The sequence below is a fragment of the Ahaetulla prasina genome, chromosome 14, assembly GCF_028640845.1.
Source record: "Ahaetulla prasina isolate Xishuangbanna chromosome 14, ASM2864084v1, whole genome shotgun sequence".
In the NCBI taxonomy this organism is placed as follows: Eukaryota; Metazoa; Chordata; class Lepidosauria; order Squamata; family Colubridae; genus Ahaetulla; species Ahaetulla prasina.
In genome coordinates, this window is record NC_080552.1 from 19,838,141 (window position 1) to 19,857,474 (window position 19,334).

The window sequence follows — 19,334 nt, forward strand, 5'->3', positions numbered from 1 at the left end:
GAACAGATATGGGGCAGGAGGTGGAATCCTTGACCGCCCCCAACCCTCCCACCCCACCCCCAACCCTCTGGCTGTTTTAGTTTTCTCTTATCCACCCTGTTGCTATTTTGTTTTTGTTTTAAGCCGTCCTTTTCATTTCTTTCCTCCTTCTCTGGAAGTCGATAATGACTTTTTTTTTTTTTTAAACCAACCCTGGGAAAAAAACGAAAACCAGAGAACGCATCTTCGGGATTGTGCATCTTTCTGGAATAGAGGCAGGCGCGCGCGAGCGAGAGAGAGAAAAAAAAAGAAAAACCTGTATATTTGGCTGAATAAAGTTTAAATTATCGTAACGGTCTGGTCTGGTGCAGGGGTGAACTGTAAAATTTGTTCCTCAATCTTAACAAATGTTTCACTTAGCAACAGTAATTTTGGGCTCCATTGTGATTGTAAATCAAGGATTATGGGATGAAATTCAATCTTAACAAATGTTTCACTTAGCAACAGAAAGTTTGGGCTCCATTGCAGTCGTAAATCGAGGACTACCTGTAAACATAAAAAAATGGGCAGAGATTCATCTTTAAATTCTGAGAAATGCAGGCTTGACTGCCAGGTTGGGGGTTGGGGCAAAGACCCCAAACCATGACAGACACAGAGTTTAGACTGTTTTTAATTGCATGTTCTTTTATTTTATTTTATTGTAATCTCCTCCTGGGTTCCTGCCCAGGAGGCCTCCCAAAAAAACGCTGAGCTTGTAAGCGCCTGGGATTGTCATTTTCAGGTTCTAGAAAGCAGGAATCGATTTAAGCCTTGATTGATTTCCTTGGCAGGCGGGAATCCCGGTTTCTGCTCGTGGATTTTACGCAGGGAGGGTTCCTTGGCTTATTTCATCCGAAGGCCTTTCATTGCAGCCTCCAAGGTCTGAAACGCAAAAGAAAAGAGGCTTACAATCTGGTAGCTATTTGCTCAAGATCAGAAATGGATCCAGTGGGGTGTGTGTGTGTGTGTGTGATTTTGCAACTTTCCTTTCCTGCCTCAAATTTCTTCCAAATTTCCACCGAAGCTTAGGGGGATTATTTTTAAAGGGACGGTGTGTTTTGTTTCTTGCAACATGGAAAGGGTGGAAACCGGACACAGCTTATCCTCCCCGTTGAAACAAATAAAAAGTGAACCACAAAAGTGGTCACGTTTGAGAAACCCTGCATTGCAGCTAACCAGAGTTTTTATTTTTTTTATTTATTTTTTTAAGAATGCTTCTGGGAGCTGTTATTACAAAGAAATAATAATTGAACTAGTGGGTTTTTTTGTTTTTTGGTTTTTTGCAGCGAGCCAACTCAGTGGTGGAATTTAATTTTTTTTTACTACTGGCTCGGTGGCCATGGCTTGGTGGGTGTGGTGTGGCTTTGTGGGCATGGCAGGGGAAGGATATTACAAAATCTCCATTCCCACCCCACTCCTGGGGGAAGAATATTGCAAAATCCCCATTCCCTCCCCACTCCTGGGGAAAGATACTGCAAAATCTCCATTCCCTCCCCACTCCAGGGGAAAGATACTGCAAAATCCCCATTCCCACCCCACTTCTAGAGGAAAGATACTGCAAAATCTCCATTCCCTCCCCACTCCTGGGGGAGGATACTGCAAAATCTCCATTCCCTCCCCACTCCTGGGGAAAGATACTGCAAAATCCCCATTCCCACCCCACTCTGGGACCAGCCAGAGGTGGTATTTGCTGGTTCTCCGAACTACTCAAAATTCCCGCTACCAGTTCTCCAGAACCTGCAGAGTAGCACCCCTGGGCCAACTTCACATTTAAGCCTTAAAATGTCTAAAAGTCAACCTTCCTTGTTCCTCTCTGAACAATTCCCCCTGGGTGGCCCTGGGGCAGCCCCCTTCTGCCTTCCCTGCTCACCTTCACGTCCCATATGCTCATGCCGCCATCCATCCCGGTGGTGCAGAATTTGGAGCAGTTGCCTTTCCCGCCGGCCACCACAGAGATTTGGCTGGAAGAGAAAAGGCGGATCCCTGGGTTGAGTCTTCTCAACTCAAGCAGAAAACGCTACAAACCACTTAGGGGTAAAACAACGATCATCCGTGGGAGGTAAACTCCAGGAAGAGGGAGGAGTTTGACCTTCTGAAAGTCACGAAAGAGGACTGACTTCATCGTTGCCTAATAGTTTTGAGTCCACCACAAGAGAGTCGAGAGGATTTTTGAGAATTGTGGTTGAAGGACTGGGGAGCGTCCGAAGGAACTTTTGGGGAACTCCTGAGGCAAGGATACTGCAAAATCCCCATTCCCAACCCACTCCTGGGGGAACGATATTGCAAAATCCCCATTTCCACCCCACTCCAATTTAGATCACAGATTAACAGAGTTGGAAGGGACCTTGTAGGTCATCTAGGCCAACCCCCTGTCCAAGCAGATCCTACACCACTGTTGATAGATGGCAGTCCAGTGTCTTCTTGAAAGCTTCCAGTGATGAAGCTCCCACAATTTCTCAAGGCCATTTCTGTCCCATTGGTTGTTTGCGCTCATTGTCAGTTTGTTTCCATCCGTTATTCCTTGTCTGGCCTTCAGGTGCCTTGGAAAATAGCTTGACCCCCTTCCTCTCTATGGCAGCCCCTCAAATATTGGAAGACTGCTATCCTGTCTCCCCTGGTCCTTCTCTTCCCTAAACTAGCCATACCCAGTTCCTGCAACCGTTTATCTATGTTTTAGCCTCCAGTCCCCTAATCATCCTGGTTGCTCTTCTCTGCGCTCTTTCTAGAGCCTCCACATCTTTTTTAATAGCAGGGTGACCAAAACTGGATGCCGTATTCTTAAGTGTGGCCTTACTAAGGCTTTATAGAGTGGTATTATTAGTACCTCCCTTGATCGCGACTGTATCCCTTTGATCAATCCATCAATATCTGATAAAGCAGGGGTCTCCAAAGTCGGCAACTTCAAGACTTGTGGAACTTCGGCTGGATGGGGAATTCTGGGAGTTGCAGTCCACAAGTCTTCAACTTTCCAAATTCGGAGAGCCCTAGTTATAAAGGACAAGAGAGACGTTTTCGCAGACTTGCCTGATGCTGTTCTTGTGAACTGTGTCCAGAGAAGCATTGTTGGTATCGGAGCTGGCCTTCTTGTCCAGGTTCTGGAAACGTTCCCGAGCTGTCAGTCCCCGTTGGGAACTCTGCTTGGGGATGTCCATTTTTCCTCCAAAGCTCAAGGCGCCCTGCTGTTCATTGTAGGTGAACAACATCGGGTAACAGTCATGTCCCTGGAAAAGAAAAAAGGGAAACCAAAAAGATAGCTCAGAAGACAAGGGCAAGGACAACGTGTGGTTGGGTAGAGCCTCCCCCAAATCGGTGTCTTTCAGATGGGGCTGGTCCGCCACTCTCAAACATGTCATTCCTGGGGAGAAAGAATGTGTAGTGCAGCTGGGAAAGGATTACACTGTGCTCTACATTTCATAGAGAATCTGTGGAAAGAAGCGAGATGAAATATGCCGGTTGCTTTTCAACAAAGACAGAAGAGGACATGTCCTACCAGATAATGTTATCTAGTTTGCGTCATGAAATGTCTTCAAGGAAACAACCCAGCTCAAAGAACATCCAGGGCCCCAAAGTAGTTCTCCTCCTCCTCCTCCTCCTCCTCCTCTTCCTCCTCTTCCTCCTCCTCCTCTTCCTCCTCCTCACTACCTTCCAGCACTGATGATGTTACCTAGTTGGGTCATGAAATGTCTGCAAGGAAACAACCCAGCTCAGAGAACATCCAGGGCCCCAAAGTAGTTGTCCTCCTCCTCCTCCTCCTCCTCCTCCTCCTCCTCCTCCTCACTACCTTCCAGCACTGATGATGTTACCTAGTTGGGTCATGAAATGTCTGCAAGAAAATAACCCAGCTCAGAGAACATCAAGGACCTCACAGTAGTCCTCCACCTCCCTGCCCCTCCTCCAATCCCACTCCCTTCTGGCACTGTTAACGTTACCTAGTTGGGTCATGAAACATCTGCAAGAAAAAAATCCAAGTTCAGAGAGCACCAAGGACCCCCCTCGTTTCAACCCTGAGCTACAAATATTCTCCTTTATTGGACTCATCCGTATTTATCATGGTGCCATCTACTGGCTAACTCATGAAACGACATTATCCACGCTGCAAGGACGATAGCTTAGCCATTTCCCCAAATGAGGAGCCCAGGGCTCTACATGTAAATCTTTTGTGGGGAAATCACCCCAGAAGAGAGAAAGTTTATGACTTACAGCAGCCACAAGACTGTTCTCGGTGATGAAGGTCACAGCCAGGAGGGGCAGAGTCTCCGTAGAAAGGCAGGCGATACTGCGGAGGGGAAAACGATGCTTCAGCCTGAGCCTTAATATTTGTTTCAATCGTGAGACGTGAAAACTCCAGTGGTGGATTGACTGATATCAAATAAAGCACCGCTCATCAACGTTCCAAATTCTACTTCGTCCGTGTGACTTTTTCGGGACCGCCTAGGTCAGTTCTCCAAGATTGGTCTATCTTGGAAAACTGACATAGGTGGACCCCACCAAAAAAGTTATTTGATAGCAATAGTTATAAGAAAAGAATTTTTCCATAATTAACTTATTTCTACAAGTAACTTCTTTCCTTTGTAAGAAAGTTATTATTCCATCTATGCTCTTGTGCTGTTCACTTTATCGTTCCTGAATTCCTCATCAAATAAGTTGATTGAGAAGTTGTGTTGCACATTAAGGGGCGCGCATAAGTGCACAAAAGTGCCTACCGTTCCTGTCCTACTGTTTCCTTTCAATGTATGTGCTTGTATATAACGTTGTGACAAAATAAAATAATAATAATAATAATAACAAGTCATACACCATAGGCTAAAAGCATGCAACTTTTAATATAAAGTTTTAATAAAAAGATTCTTGCAATTCTTTCTCAAATTATATTTCAGCCCCAGCTTCCTTTTCCTTGACTATTGTCCTAATTGTGGTTCTTCCTCCTGTTACTCAAGGATCTTCCTTCTTCCCATGACAATCCATCAACCTCCCTCAGATTTCTTCTCCCCACCACCACCTTCCTAACACCATCCTACTTACGCCATTTTCTTGTTGGCATCTGCCAGGCAGATGGTGCTGTCGTGGCCCACCCAGGCCAGACGGTTACCACTGTCCGAAAAGCAGATGCTGTGGACCCAGCTGTAACTACACTTCGACTCAAACATGAGCTCCCCAAACGACATCTTCGATCCCCAAGGAGTAGGGGCTGGCCGCTCTTCCACCTCTTTAATGTAAGCCGAGAAAATCCTGAAAAGTGGATGGAAAGCAGATGATGGAATATGCAACAGGTGGAGAAGAAGACTTCGTAACAGGTTTATATTACATCTCCCATAATAATATGGGATAGTTCTGGAGAACATTAGTTAGGTGGCCACCAAGAGTTACCACCTTCTTGATAGCGCATAATCAAACCTAGTCACATAAAATATTGTTGTCTACACTACTACCACCCTGTTCCATGATTCCATCCAGCTGGGAATATTGAAATTGTTCAAACTCTTAAGTCAATCCAGGAGGTCCACCTGCACTTGAAGTCACAGGAACCTGCTGCCAGGAGAACGTTGTTTGGGTGCCAATCCAGACAGAGGATGGTTGATCGAATTGGCTTCTTGATGTGCTTACAGACCCACCTAGGAAAAGTCGAAGAAAGAAGCTGAAATTCCCAGCCTTGATTCATGGAATAATCTCCAACGTTTTTGCTCATATTTGGTTGCATTTTGAAGATTTAAGGAGCCATCCATTTTAGGGCTATCCAACTTCTAAGACCTTTGGACTTCAACTCTGTGCTGGCTGGAGATTACTGGGAGTTGGAAGTCCACAAGTCTTAGTTGGACACCCGTGTTCTAAAGAAAAACTCAAATTGTCCTAATGGATTTGTCAAGATGTCCGAATGCAGAAGGTCTACTTATTTGCAATTCTCTTGTTTCCTCCCATAACTTTGTATTAAAAGAATAACCTTCCCCCACAGCCCACCCAGCCCCACCCATTCCTCTTGCATTTGCTCAGACGCACCAATCGTTCTCTTGCTCAAAGTAGCAGATGGAGATCCTCCGGGATCCACTGCCCACAGCAAACTTGTTCTCTTTCGGGGACCACTTCACACAACAGGCGGCACGATTGATCCGGAGAATGACCAGGGTGGGCTTCCAAACATCGTTCTTCAAGGTCCAGACGTAGGCGTTGCGGTCTGTCCCGCAGCTCACAATCCGGTTGCTGTCAGGGGCCCAGTCGATGCCTGTCGAGAAGATCAGTTGAAGCCAGATATGGGTGATGTGTTCTTCTACGTTTCGTCCTACTGGCTTCAGGGCCCGATAGTTGGGTTGTGGTTGTCTAGTTTGTGGCCATTGAAAGGTGATGGGACAAGGGGTTCCAAAAAAGGTGTCCTCTTCTGATTTAATTATCCTATTGACCCTCTCACCTTTTCTCTAATTCCCTGCAAGTGTGTGTACAACTTCCAGAAGGTCTATCTGGGCAAGGTGTACAGTGCTGGAAGGAACATCCTTCTTTCCCTCACCTCCTTCCACCTCCTTGTTCTGACCTAGGCTTCCCCAGCAGCATGAAACCCGAGTCCTCATCCAGATAAAACCCCTTTTATTTAATTTTCAGTGAATTCCTCCCCAGCAAAGTCTTTCCTCTCCCACAGTCTTTCAAGATAGTTCACAATTAACGACCTTGATCAGGCTTGGAGAGTGGCCAGGCCGAGATCTTTCAGACTCCACACTGTAACCGACAACACTTGGCAAGAATGCAGGAACAGATCTTCACCTAAATGAACTAATTGTCTTCTGCAAACTCCCCTCCCCTTCGCTCCTCTTTATTCCCTATGGGAGGGGCCATTCACCGTCCACTTGTGGCTTTACTCCTGAGTCGACCCTTGTTCCTTAGCTGTTCCCTTCTCCTGGCAGCTCTGTGCATGCGCACACTGGGAACAGTATCCAGCTGTTCTTCTGCCTCACTGATGTCTGACTCCGAAGGCAGCTGATACCTGTCAGATGGCCCTGGCCCCATTTCTGCCTCTGATGCAGAGCCCTCATCAGAGCCTTTCCCAGACTCCAGGACTGGCCCATGTTCCTCCCCAACCTCCTCACTGTCCAAATCTGCTGCCAGATCTGCTGGGCGCTGGCGAGCCACAACAGGGACTTAGTTGTCCTCACCTGTCACTTGCCCATTGTGTTCCTTCAGCTCGTGGATTTTGTCCCATTTGGAGCCATTCTTCTTGTAGATATGGACTTCGTGATTGTTGGGAGAGATGGCGAGTTCTGTGAGAAAGAAGACGGACCAAATTTGCAAAACCAGCAATGGAGAACGCGTCAACATCAAGAGACCTGCTAGCCCCGTTTTATCAAACCACCCAAAACGAACCACCAGAAAGAAACAAGACAAAAAACCAGGGAACCCATAAAAAGCTTTGACCTAACCTTATTTTTTTTTGCATTGTTGCTTTTTTTTTTAATTCAAAAAGTTTTACAGAAAAAAAAATTCCCCTTTCCCCCCCTCCCCTCCCCCCTCCCTTCACAACCCCCCTCCCCCCCTGACTTCCCGGAATGAGCACAAGGTATAGTTAAAAATAAAACAAACATATGCTAAAAAAATTTCGTCCCAACTTAATTATACCCCTACAATTATCAATTCCTAACTTCCCCCGAAAACAATCAAAAATAATACATCATAATCATTCAAAAACAGTCTGATAACTCTTAGTCTGATATCTACTTTGAATATAGTCAATCCATTTTTTCCATTCCTTTAAGTATCTTTCTTGCGTATTGTCTTTCAAAAAGGCTGATATCTTCGCCATCTCAGCCAAATTGGCAACTTTCAATATCCATTCTTCTATTGTAGGTACTTCTTTTTTCTTCCAGTATTGTCCTATTAGTAATCTTGCTGCTGTTATTAGATTTAAAATCAATTTAGTCTCAATTACTGTACAGTCCGTAATAATTCCCAACAAAAAAAATTGCGGCAGGAACTTTATCTTCTTTTTCAAAACATTTTGTAAAATCCACCAAATTTTTATCCAAAAGGCCTTTATATCCTTACAAGTCCACCAAATATGAAAATATGTAGCATCATCACAATTACATCTCCAACATTTTGCTTGCATATCTGGGTACATACACGATAATTTCTTAGGATCTAAGTGCCATCTATAAAACATTTTATAAAATTTTTCCCTCAGATTCTGTGCCTGCGTGAATTTAACATTTCTAACCCAAATTTTTTCCCCAAGTTTCCAATAATATTGGCTCCTGAAAATTTTGTGCCCACTTTATCATACAGTCCTTTACCAAGTCCCTTTTTTTCAACAGCACAAAAAAGAAAAATTCACACACACACACCCCAAAAAAAAAAGCATTTGCAGTTAAACGGCTCTTTATTATCAGATGGCTGGAAAATCCCTGATTCAGCTACGCAGAAGAGAAAGCGTTCTCTTGTTCTTCTTCTAGGAGAGTCGATGTGGAATGAATGGGGTGGAAATTCCAAGGGAAGAGGAAGTGGGCTGATGATAGGAGAGGCTTTCTCAGAGCTGCCTCTCCCTCCTTCTGTCCCTTGCGAGAGATTCTACGCTTGCAGATCTTAGATGGAGGGATGGACTAGAGGACTTCTAGAACCCCCCAACATTAGACGCACAGATCTCCCTCCCCCTGGCACTTCACTAGGAATGTTCTGTATTAGCTCCAAGCATAGATTCAAGAGCCCATCAAAGCTCTAACGTTTCCCCCCAAGGTCACTCAACTCTGCCCTCTCCCCAAATCAAATTTCTCCATAGAATAATAATAAAATAAAATAGAATAGACTAGAATATAGAATATAGAATAGAATAGAATATAGAATATAGAATAGAATAGAATACAGAATATAAAAAATAGAGAATAGAATAGAATAGAATAGAATAGAATAGAATAGAATAGAATAGAAAATAATGGAAAGGAATAGAATAGAATAGAATAGAATAGAATAGAATAGAATAGAATAGAATAGAATAGAATAGAATAGAATAGAATAGAATATTGGAATCAAGAATAATTAGAATAGAATAGAATAGAATAGAATAGAATAGAATAGAATAGAATAGAATAGAATAGAACGGAATAGAGAAAATAATGGAAAGGAATAGAATAGAATAGAATAGAATAGAATAGAATAGAATAGAATAGAATAGAATAGAATAGAATATTGGAATCAAGAAGAATAGAATAGAATAGAATAGAATAGAATAGAATAGAATAGAATAGAATAGAATAGAGGATAAAAGAATAGAATAAAATAGAATAGAATAGAATAGAATAGAGAAGAGGATAAAATAATAGAATAGAATAGAATAGAATAGAATAGAATAGAATAGAATATTGGAATCAAGAATAATTAGAATAGAATAGAATAGAATAGAATAGAATAGAATATTGGAATCAAGAAGAATAGAATAGAATAGAGGATAAAAGAATAGAATAGAATAGAATAGAGAAGAGGATAAAATAATAGAATAGAATAGAATAGAATAGAATAGAATAGAATAGAATAGAATAGAATAGAGAAGAGGATAAAATAATAGAATAGAATAGAATAGAATAGAATAGAATAGAATAGAATAGAATAGAATAGAATAGAATAGAATAGAATAGAATAGAATAGAGGATAAAAGAATAGAATAGAATAGAATAGAAGAGGATAAAAGAATAGAATAGGAATTAGAATAGAATAGAATAGAATAGAATAGAATAGAATAGAATAGAGAAGAGGATAAAATAATAGAATAGAATAGAATAGAATAGAATAGAATAGAATAGAATAGAATAGAATAGAATAGAATAGAGGATAAAATAATAGAATAGAATAGAATAGAATAGAATAGGAGCTGGAAAGGACCTTGGAGTCTTCTAGTCCAAGCTTATCTTTTTTCTTTTCCCTGTAAGGTTAATAATTGTTAATTGGCACAACTGTTGAGCTCAGGAGCTGAATCTCTGAGGATCCGGCAGCCCTTTGAAAAGGGAGACTTACGACTTCGATCCTTGTTCCAGGCATGGCAGGTGATGGGTTCCAGCAAGAAGCTCTGATAAGCCATGGTTCTTCAACCTGCTCGGAAAGAATAACAGTTTAGCTTTAGAAATTACAGAGAATATTCATAGCTCAGGTTGTAGATTTAGGCAGAGGTTTCTCCTCCAAGCTTGCTGCTTGCCTCCCGGACATCTCGTTACCCAACTAGGTAACATCTTCATCAGGATTTGGGGTGATATGTCTTGATACTTCACTCAAAACCCCACTGAAGATATTACCTAGTTTGGTAGCAAAATATCCAGGAGACAAGCAGAAAACTCAGAGGAGAAACCTCTGCCTAAACAGTTTAGCTTTCTCATCAGTGGAGGAGGCGAGTTGGGAGAATGTAGGGGACGGAGTGGCAGCACCTGGAGGCGGAGTCAAATGAGGAACCAGCCTAGAACCTCTACGTAGCCACAACCTAAGTCCAACCTCCCTTGAATTCCACTGACTCTGATCTAACTCATACTCCCATATTTGAGGGTCTGCCACAGAGAGGAGGGGAGGGTCAAGCTATTTTCCAAAGCACCCGAAGGCCAGACAAGGAACAATGGATGGAAACCAGGGAGAGATTCAACCTGGAAATGAGGAGTTTTCTGACAGTGAACAATCAATCGATGGGACAGAAGTTGCCTTCAGAAGTTGTGGGAGCTTCATCACTGGAGGCTTTCAAGAAGAGGCTGGACTGCCATTGGTCAGAATTTTTTTTTTTTTGAATTTATATCCCGCCCTTCTCCGAAGACTCAGGGTGGCTTACACTGTGTTAAGCAATAGTCTTCATCCATTTGTATATTATATACAAAGTCAACTTATTGCCCCCAACAATCTGGGTCCTCATTTTACCTACCTTATAAAGGATGGAAGGCTGAGTCAACCTTGGGCCTGGTGGGACTTGAACCTGCAGTAATTGCAAGCAGCTGCTGTTAATAACAGACAGACTTAGTCCGTTGAGCCACCAGAGGCCCAGAGAAATGGTGTAAGGTCTCCTGTGTCAACTCGCAAAGCATCCCTAGCCTATGGCAACTCGAGAGTAGACCAGGGATGCTATTTAAAGCATCCGTTGGAACCCTGACATCCTGCTTGGGTGGGGGGTTGGACTAGATGACCTCCAAGATCCCTCCAATGCTATTATTCTATATTCAATGGAACAGAAGTTGCCTTCGGAAGTTGTGGGAGCTTCATCACTGGAAGCTTTCAAGAAGAGATTGAACTGCCGTCTGTCAGAAACGGTGCAGGGGGTCGGATTAAATGACCTACAAGGTCCCTTCCAATTCTGTTTAATCTGTTATGTCTTGGTTGCCTGGAAGATCTGAATCATTGGTAAATCTAAAACAAACAAACAAAAAAGGAGACCAACCGCATGGATTAGTCTTTTATTTCTGTTTTGGGGAGCTCTACGGTTGGGTATGTCTGCCTACCGTCTATGATTATTAGTTCTGCAAAATGTGTTGATCCAGCTACTTGGGTGCTTCAGCTAAAAAAAGCAGAATAAAAACCATCAGGCTGAGCCACATGAGGAAACTCAACCTTGGGGATTGCTGTCAACATCTGCCTCTGCTCTTCCTCTCCGAGATCTGTCTGTTTTTAGCCTTATATGGTATTACCAAATTGTTCTTGGTTAAGAAATATTTCCGTTTTCCTGTACTTCCCCCCCACCCCAAGCTGTTTACTTCCTTGCCTTTCAAGCCATACAAAGACCGTAAGTAATTCAAAAAAGCCAGAAAGCAGACAAATCTTTTGATGGTTGAGAGCTCACATTTGGCAGCAAGGATGATAACAGACTGATGATATTGTTTTCTTTAATAACAGGGTGAAGGGTTTTAGGGATCCCCTTGGTTTTTGTCTGTTTCCTTCTGGTTTGTGTGTTTTCATTCAGCCCTATTTACAAAGCTTGCCTGTTTTTCACGCCTAAACACGATAGCATAAAGGTCAATTAGGTTTGATTGCATGGGGAGGGGTTGGGACGTAAAAAGGGAGGGCTGGGGATGATGGATTAGTCATCCCCCCTGAGGTTATTCGCTGCTTCTAACTACACTTCTTACCTGTATGGAAAGGTAACACAGGAGCCTCAGATTATCAGTTGGCTCAGAGATTTGTTCAGATTTAAGGTTCAGTAATGCAGAAAGTCATTTGATCGGAATCTTAGCCTCAGCCAATTACAAACTATAACATGTTTGTAGGCAGGATACGTATTGTTACAGCCCTTTTTCATTAGTTCAGAACAGTTAAAATCTATTTCGTAATCTTGCAGTATCTTGGGGCGGGAATCTAAAAATAACAGTCTACTTCGTCGGATGAAAAAAATATATAATTTTGCTGAATTACAAAACTTCTGCCCACCAACGAGCTATGATGCCTTGGTTCATGGAAGATCTGAATCATTGGTAAATAAGAGAGAGAGAGTGAGAGAGACAAAGAGAGAGAGACAGAATCCGACTCCTTTTCTGATTCCAAAAAGTTCTGCCCCACCCACCAGACCCCCTTCTAAAAAAAAAAAAATTAAAAAAAAGACCAAGAAAACTCACTCTGCTGGTTGAAGAAACTGTTCAAATGCTCTCTTGCTGGAGATCTAAGCACACTTCAGGGGAAGAAATGCCGCTTAATCTGCAGACAATCGTTCAGAGGAACCACAGTTTGAGGCGTGGGGGGTGGGTGGGAGACTTTTGAGGACTTGTGTCCTCATGGAAAACTCCAAGCTGGAGAGAAACGTCAGTGGGTGGAAAAAAAACCAAAAAAACCCCAAAAGCCTTCCTGAAAGTATTGCCAGAAGAAATGTGTTATGTTCGGGAAGTAACGAGGCTGGAGACCAGGGTAGTGACAACAGCTCTTTAATATAGGGTGAACCCAGCAACAGGCTGGGGGAAAAACCTCTCCTTTTATACAGTTCTGCTGGAGGCTTCGTCCAATCAGCAACGTGCTGATTTCCCGCTCAAATATTTAAAGGCACAACTGTTAATACATAACACTCCTCCCCTCCCAGAAAACACTTGGTCTTATTTACATATTTATTTACATGTTATTTTTCGACGTAGTCACGCAAATAACCTGGGCGTCTCCTAGTTCTTTCTGACCTGCGCGGTTCAGTTCTGGGTGGTGTTTTGAGCTGGTCGGAGGGGCTGTTTTCTCCTCCCAGCTCTTTCTCTGAGCCATCGGGCTCTGGATTATTGGCCGACTCTTTTCTTGGCCATCCGGCCTTGGATTAATTTTGGATTTTCCTTGCTGTTTCCCTCGGGACCTGATGGCGTCGCTGGAACTCTGGGACCTCAGCTAAGTCTTGCGCCTCCCGGGTCATTGTCAGCTGTGGATTCAAAGTGGTATTGGTCATTACCTGTCTCTGTTGGTTGGTTTGGTCAGTTATTCGTTTCCTTAACTGATCTATGTGGCGCCGCCACATTCGGTTGTCTGGTAGCTCTACCACATACGATTTTGGCCCTGTTACTCTTGTTACTTGTCCTGCGAGCCAACTAGGGCCGTCCCCATAGTTTCGGGCCCACACCCGGTCGCCTATGCTCATTTCCCTTGTTTTTTCTAGCTCCCCCTTGTAACCCTCGGGTGTGTAATGGGGTTCAAACGGTCAAGTGGGCACGGAGTTTTCGTCCCATTAGCAATTCGGCTGGGCTTTTCCCAGTGGCTGTGCTTGGGGTTCTATGCTGGACGGCTAGGAAAAAGTCTATTTTTGTTTGCCAGTCACCTGGCTTGAGCCTGGACAATGCCTCCTTAGCGCTCCGGACGGAACGCTCTGCAAGGCCATTCGACGCAGGGTGGAAAGGTGCAGAGAGGGCATGTCGGATGCCTTCCTCTGCCAGGTACTCTTCAAACTGGGCTGCCGTGAATTGGGGCCCATTGTCGGACACCAGAGTGTCCGGCAACCCGTGAGTTGCGAATAGGTGGCGCAGGGTTGCGATTACTGTTTCGGCTGTGGTGGACTTCATAAGTATGATCTCTAACCATTTGGAAAATGCGTCCACCACCACTAGGAACGTTTGGCCGTGAAAGGGGCCAGCAAAGTCAATGTGGATTCTTGACCACGGCCCTTGGGGCTTTTCCCATTCTCTGACTGGGGCTGTTGGGGGTAGCGGTCTGGACTCTTGGCAAGCTTGGCATTTCCCTACCCTCTCAGCAATCTCTGCGTCCATGAGTGGCCACCATACATAGCTCCTAGCTAACCCCTTCATCCTCACGATGCCTGGGTGACCCTCGTGGAGGAGGTCCAATACCTTGCCCCTTAACTTAACAGGAATTATTACACGATCACCCCATAACAGGCACCCCCCTTGAGCCGAGAGCTCATCACGTTTCTTAACAAATTCTTTGAACCGTTCGCCCGGCGCAGCGGGCCACCCTCTCTGTACCCAACCGAGTACAGTCCTTAACACAATGTCCCGGTATGATGCCCGAGCCACTTCCTTTGATGTGACTGGGCCAGAGTCCAACGAGTCAATAAGGAGGATGGGTGTCCCCGGAGTGGGATCTTCGGTCGCCCCCGGCAGTGGGCATCGGCTCAAAGCGTCTGCATGCCCCACTTCTTTTCCGGGTCGATGCTGCAGCTTGTATGAGTAAGCGGCTAAAAATATAGTCCATCGAGTCAAGCGTGGCGAAAGTGCCACAGGCGTTGGCCGGTCGCCAGCCAGTAATCCCAGTAACGGTCTGTGGTCAGTCACGATTTCAAAATTCCGCCCAAAGACATACTCATGGAATTTTTTGACCCCTGATACAATGGCTAATGCTTCTTTGTCTAATTGGCTGTAGTTCCTCTCTGGGGAGGACATCGTTCTAGAGTAGAACGCTATAGGGGCTTCTGTGCCGTTTGGAAGTCTATGGCTGAGTACAGCCCCCACCCCATAAGGTGACGCATCGCAAACCAGCACTAGGGGTAGTGAGTCGTGATATTGGATGAGCAGGCTATCACTTGAGAGCAGGTTCTTGACTGCTTCAAAAGCCCTATTTTCTGACTTTCCCCAAGACCAAACAGTATTTTTCCCTAAGAGCCTATGCAGCGGTTCCATAGCAGTTGCTTTGTGCTTTAAAAAGACCGCGTAAAATTAACCAATCCCAGGAATGCCTGCAGCTCTGCTTTGTTTTTGGGCGCTGGAGCCTTCCTAATTGCCTTAACCTTGCTCTCAGTAGGGTGAATTCCTTTCTTGTCTATCCGGTAGCCCAAGAAATCGACCGATTCGACCCCTATCTGACATTTATTTGTCTTGACTTTTAATCCGGCTGTCCGGAAAATGCTCAAGACCTTTCTTAAACGCTCCCCCAATTCCTCCATGTTTTCCCCTGAAATTAGGACATCATCGAAGTAGGGAACTACCCCTGGGAGCCCTTGCAGTAGTCGTTCCATCAGGTTTTGGAACAGCCCTGGTGCCACGCTAACCCCAAATTGCAATCGGGTGCACTTGAATGCCCCCCTGTGCGTCACAATCGTTTGGGCTTCGGCTGTGCGGGCGTCTACTGGCAGTTGTTGGTAGGCTTGGGCCAAGTCTAACTTTGCAAAGACTTGCCCTTGCCCCAATGAGTGCAATAAGTGTTGCACTACAGGAACCGGGTACGCGCTTTTCTGTAAGGCTTTGTTAAGCGTCGCCTTGTAGTCAGCGCAAATTCTAATTGACCCGTCCGGTTTAATGGGGGTGACGATTGGCGTCTCCCACTTTGCGTGATCGACTGGCACCAAAATCCCCTGATTTATGAGCTTGTCCAGCTCCTTATCGATTTTTGGTTTTAGGGCAAAAGGGGCTCTCCTCGCCTTAAGCCTAATGGGGCTACCTGGGGTCTAAGTTGAAGGAAATAGGGGTCCCCTTGTACTTGCCCAGGCAGTCCTTGAAGACATCTTCGAACTCGTTAAAGAGAATGTCTTTCAAATTGCAGTCACTTCTGTAGATGCCAGTCACTCCCATGCCCAGGGCACGAAACCAGTCTAGTCCCAACAGACTGGGCAGAGTTCCTTCGACGATCGTGATGGGCAGGGTCTTTTTGTGAGGGCCGTACTCGACTCGGACGGAGGTGGTCCCTCGAACAGGGATGCGATTCCCCTGGTAGTCGTGTACTCGTAGCCGCTGTGCTTGCAGATGGCGCTTCGCGACGGACGGCAGCGACTTTGCCAGAGTGTCCCAGGACATGATGGTGATCGCTGATCCCGTATCTACTTCAAGCCTGCACCGTACTCCCTCGATCTTGGGCTTTGTGAAAATCTTCTTTCCACTTTGGTTGAGGCGCGGCCTATAATGACAGTCGTTTGGTTAGACTTGGCGCCTTTCTTGTTTGAACCAATCGCGGGCCGCCTTTCCGGTTCCGCTTTGATTGGCCGATTTGAATTTTCGGCGGAAGGTTGGGCGCTCTGCAAACCTGAGCTAAGTGTCCTTTCTTCCCACACCGCCGGCATGTTGCATCTTTAAACCTGCAGCGTTGGCGCTGATGCTGCCCTCCGCAGCTTCCGCACTCGCCACCGTCCTCAGTGTCGCCTTTCTCGGCCCGGCCGACCCCTTCCTCATCCTCGCCCTCACCTTCGGATTCCGACTGAATCTCCTCCTGGTGTACTGCCGTCGGCTTTGCGCTCGCCTTGGATTGAAGAGGCCTCTGCAGGGTCTCTGCTGCTTTAGTAGACATTTCGTGTGCTCTGGCTTCGCCCAGAGCGGTGGCTAAGTCAGGTTGCTCCTGGCTAGCAGTCGTCGCCGTAGGCGGATGTCCTTGACCCCTCGGATGAGTTGCTCGAGTAGCACCTCGTCTAAGTCTCGGTATCCGCAGTCCTTGGGCGCTCTTCTTAAAGCGGCCATGTAGTCTCCGATGGACTGGCCCTCGATCTGTCTCGTTCTCCAATTCAAACCGCTGCGTATTTGGACGGCGTCGGTGCGAAATGGTTCTTCAGCAAAGTCTGCAGAGTCGGCCACGATACCGATTGTATCGGCGTTGGCTCTGCCAGGGCTTCCGCAATCTCGATTACCTCCGGCCCGCAATGGCTTAGGAAGTAAGCCCGTTTGCGGTTATCCGGGATCCCCTGTAGTTCGTTGGCTTCTAGAAAGCTTTCGAAACGGGTCATATATGTTCCCCATTTCTCCTTGCCCGGGTTGTACGGTGCGGGTGGCGTGTTTGCCATTTCCGCGTTTCTGCCCTGAGTTTGCTGGGTTCGGAACTAGCGTGCTTCAGCTCGGTTCTGGTTCTCCTTAGCCTCGAAATCCCATCCTCGTCGCCAATGTTATGTTCGGGAAGTAACGAGGCTGGAGACCAGGGTAGTGACAACAGCTCTTTAATATAGGGTGAACCCAGCAACAGGCTGGGGGAAAAACCTCTCCTTTTATACAGTTCTGCTGGAGGCTTCGTCCAATCAGCAACGTGCTGATTTCCCGCTCAAATATTTAAAGGCACAACTGTTAATACATAACAAAATGGAAAAGAAATAACTTCCAAGTGGAAAGGAGGAGGAGGAGGTGGGTGGATGGATGGGACAGGAGGGGTGGTGGTGAGGAGGGAAGAGTGAGTCAAACCAGTTTTTTCACTCCTGAATTTGAACCCTTGCCATCCCTTCAAGAGAGAAATGCCTTCGCAAGAAAAGTTAGCCAAGAGAGAAGAAGACAACTGAAAGAGAGTCTCTCTCTCTCTCTCTCTTTTTTTTTTGAAGGAGCATCATAGGGACTGACCTTGAATGGAAAAGATGAAGATCTCGAGATCTTCCCGCTGAGAAGGAGAAAGCAGGAGGAGGCTTGTTCACGGACTCTGGGCAGTCGACATGAACAGCCCTCCGCCCCAAGCCACCTCAGGAGGAAATGAAAAAAGAAGTTGAGAGGCAAGGCTTTGAAAGTCAGACTTCCCTCTCCGGCGCGAGAAACTTAACCACTTCCTTGCTTGAGAGTTGGGAAAATCTCTCTGTTGTGTGTCTGTGTGTGAGATGACTTTTGTGTAGTGAAGGAGTAACTGCCTTAAACGACGTAGGAAGGTTGTTGGTTTTGCAAGGTAGGTGTGGCTGGCTGCAAAATCATCTAAATAATGAAATATGTTTATAAATGTTTATATTTATAATCGAGAGTGTCCAGAGATATTTCACGAGAAGTCTTCCACTCCTCTGCTCGCAATAAAATACCTTATGCCGCCAGACTCCAAATTTTGGGCTTAGACAATTTAGAATTACGCCGACTTCAGTCTGACCTAAGCATAGTACATAAAATTATCTACCACAATGTCCTACCTGTCAATGACTACTTCAGCTTCAACCACAATACAGGAGCAAACTCAAGGTAAACTGCTCCAAACTTGGTTGCAGAAAATACATCTTCAGCAACAGAGTGGTCAATGCCTGGAATGCACTACCTGACTCTGTGGTTTCTTCCCCAAACCCCCCAAAACTTTAAGTTTAAACCGTCTACTGTTGACCTCACCCCATTCCTAAGAGGTCTGTAAGGGGCGTGCATAAGTACACCAATGTGCCTTCAGTCCCTGTCCTAATGTTCCTTTTTTTACTTACTCTTTTCATGTATCCAAATTATGTTTATACTTTTACCTGTTATTTTTTATTTTTATTTTTTTTATTTACATTTATATCCCGCCCTTCTCCAAAGACTCAGGGCGGCTTACAGTGTGTAAGGCAATAATCTCATTCTATTTGTATATTTACAAAGTCAACTTATTGCCCCCCCAACAATCTGGGTCCTCATTTTACCTACCTTATAAAGGATGGAAGGCTGAGTCAACCTTGGGCCTGGTGGGATTCGATCCTGCAGTAATTGCAGGCAGCTGTGTTTTAATAACAGGCTTCTAACAGCCTGAGCCACCACGGCCCTTATCTTATATATGATTGACAAATAAATAAATAAAATAAAATAAGAGAATGGACAGCTATTTTTCTAACATGGTATATGGTTTTCTGCCTGAGCAGAGGGTTGGACTGGAAGACCTCCAAGGTCCCTTCCAACTCTTGTTCAATCTCCTCTTGAAAACCTCCAGTGATGAAGCACCTGTAACTTCTGGTGGCAAGCTGTTCCACTGGGTTAATTGCCCTCCCTGATAGGAAGTTCCTCCTTAATTCCAGGTTACTTCTCTCCTTGATTAAGTTTCCATCCGTTGCTTCTTGTCCTGCTTTCAGGTGTTTTGGAGAATAATTTGACCCCCCTCTCCTTTGTGGCAGCCCCTCAATTATTGCTACTCTGTGCCCCCTAATCTTACCTTTCTCTAACTAGCCAAACCCAAATCCTGCAACCGTTCTTCGTATGTTTTAGTCCCCGTATTTCAGAGCGTTCATATTTCGACCTGTTCATTTCTCCCTAATCCCCAAGTGATACTCTAGAGGAGCAGGGGTCTCCAACCTTGGCAAC

General features: G+C 45.2%; 1 protein-coding gene across 3 annotated transcripts; it reads right to left on the reverse strand.

Moving 5' to 3' along the window:
* Positions 1-642: 642 nt before the first annotated feature.
* ARPC1B (actin related protein 2/3 complex subunit 1B) lies at positions 643-17,820 on the reverse strand. 3 transcript variants are annotated; one of them, XM_058157835.1, is made up of 10 exons: positions 17,667-17,820; positions 10,000-10,074; positions 7,155-7,259; positions 6,013-6,235; positions 5,523-5,630; positions 5,041-5,247; positions 4,219-4,294; positions 3,043-3,239; positions 1,889-1,979; positions 643-900 (listed from the first exon to the last, which is right to left on the reverse strand). In XM_058157835.1, the coding sequence occupies exons 2-10, from the start codon at positions 10,061-10,063 to the stop codon at positions 862-864; spliced, it is 1,110 nt and encodes a 369-aa protein (XP_058013818.1). In that variant the 5' UTR covers positions 10,064-10,074; positions 17,667-17,820; the 3' UTR covers positions 643-861. The 3 variants fall into 3 exon arrangements, with proteins under 3 accessions (XP_058013818.1, XP_058013819.1, XP_058013820.1); XM_058157836.1 differs by lacking the exon at positions 17,667-17,820 and adding an exon at positions 12,561-12,645; XM_058157837.1 differs by lacking the exon at positions 17,667-17,820 and adding an exon at positions 12,078-12,358.
* Between the last annotated feature and the right edge of the window lie 1,514 nt (positions 17,821-19,334).

Bases quoted from the DNA above. Each gene is read 5' to 3' on its own strand.
- ARPC1B (XM_058157835.1), bottom strand. From the start codon at position 10,063: ATGGCTTATCAGAGCTTCTTGCTGGAACCCATCACCTGCCATGCCTGG. The intron at 6,236-7,154 runs GTGAGGACAACT...TCTTCTCGACAG, and splicing joins ACACAATGGGCAAGTGACAG to GCATCGACTGGGCCCCTGAC. The intron at 4,295-5,040 runs GTAAGTAGGATG...TCCCCTCCGCAG, and splicing joins GATGCCAACAAGAAAATGGC to TATCGCCTGCCTTTCTACGG.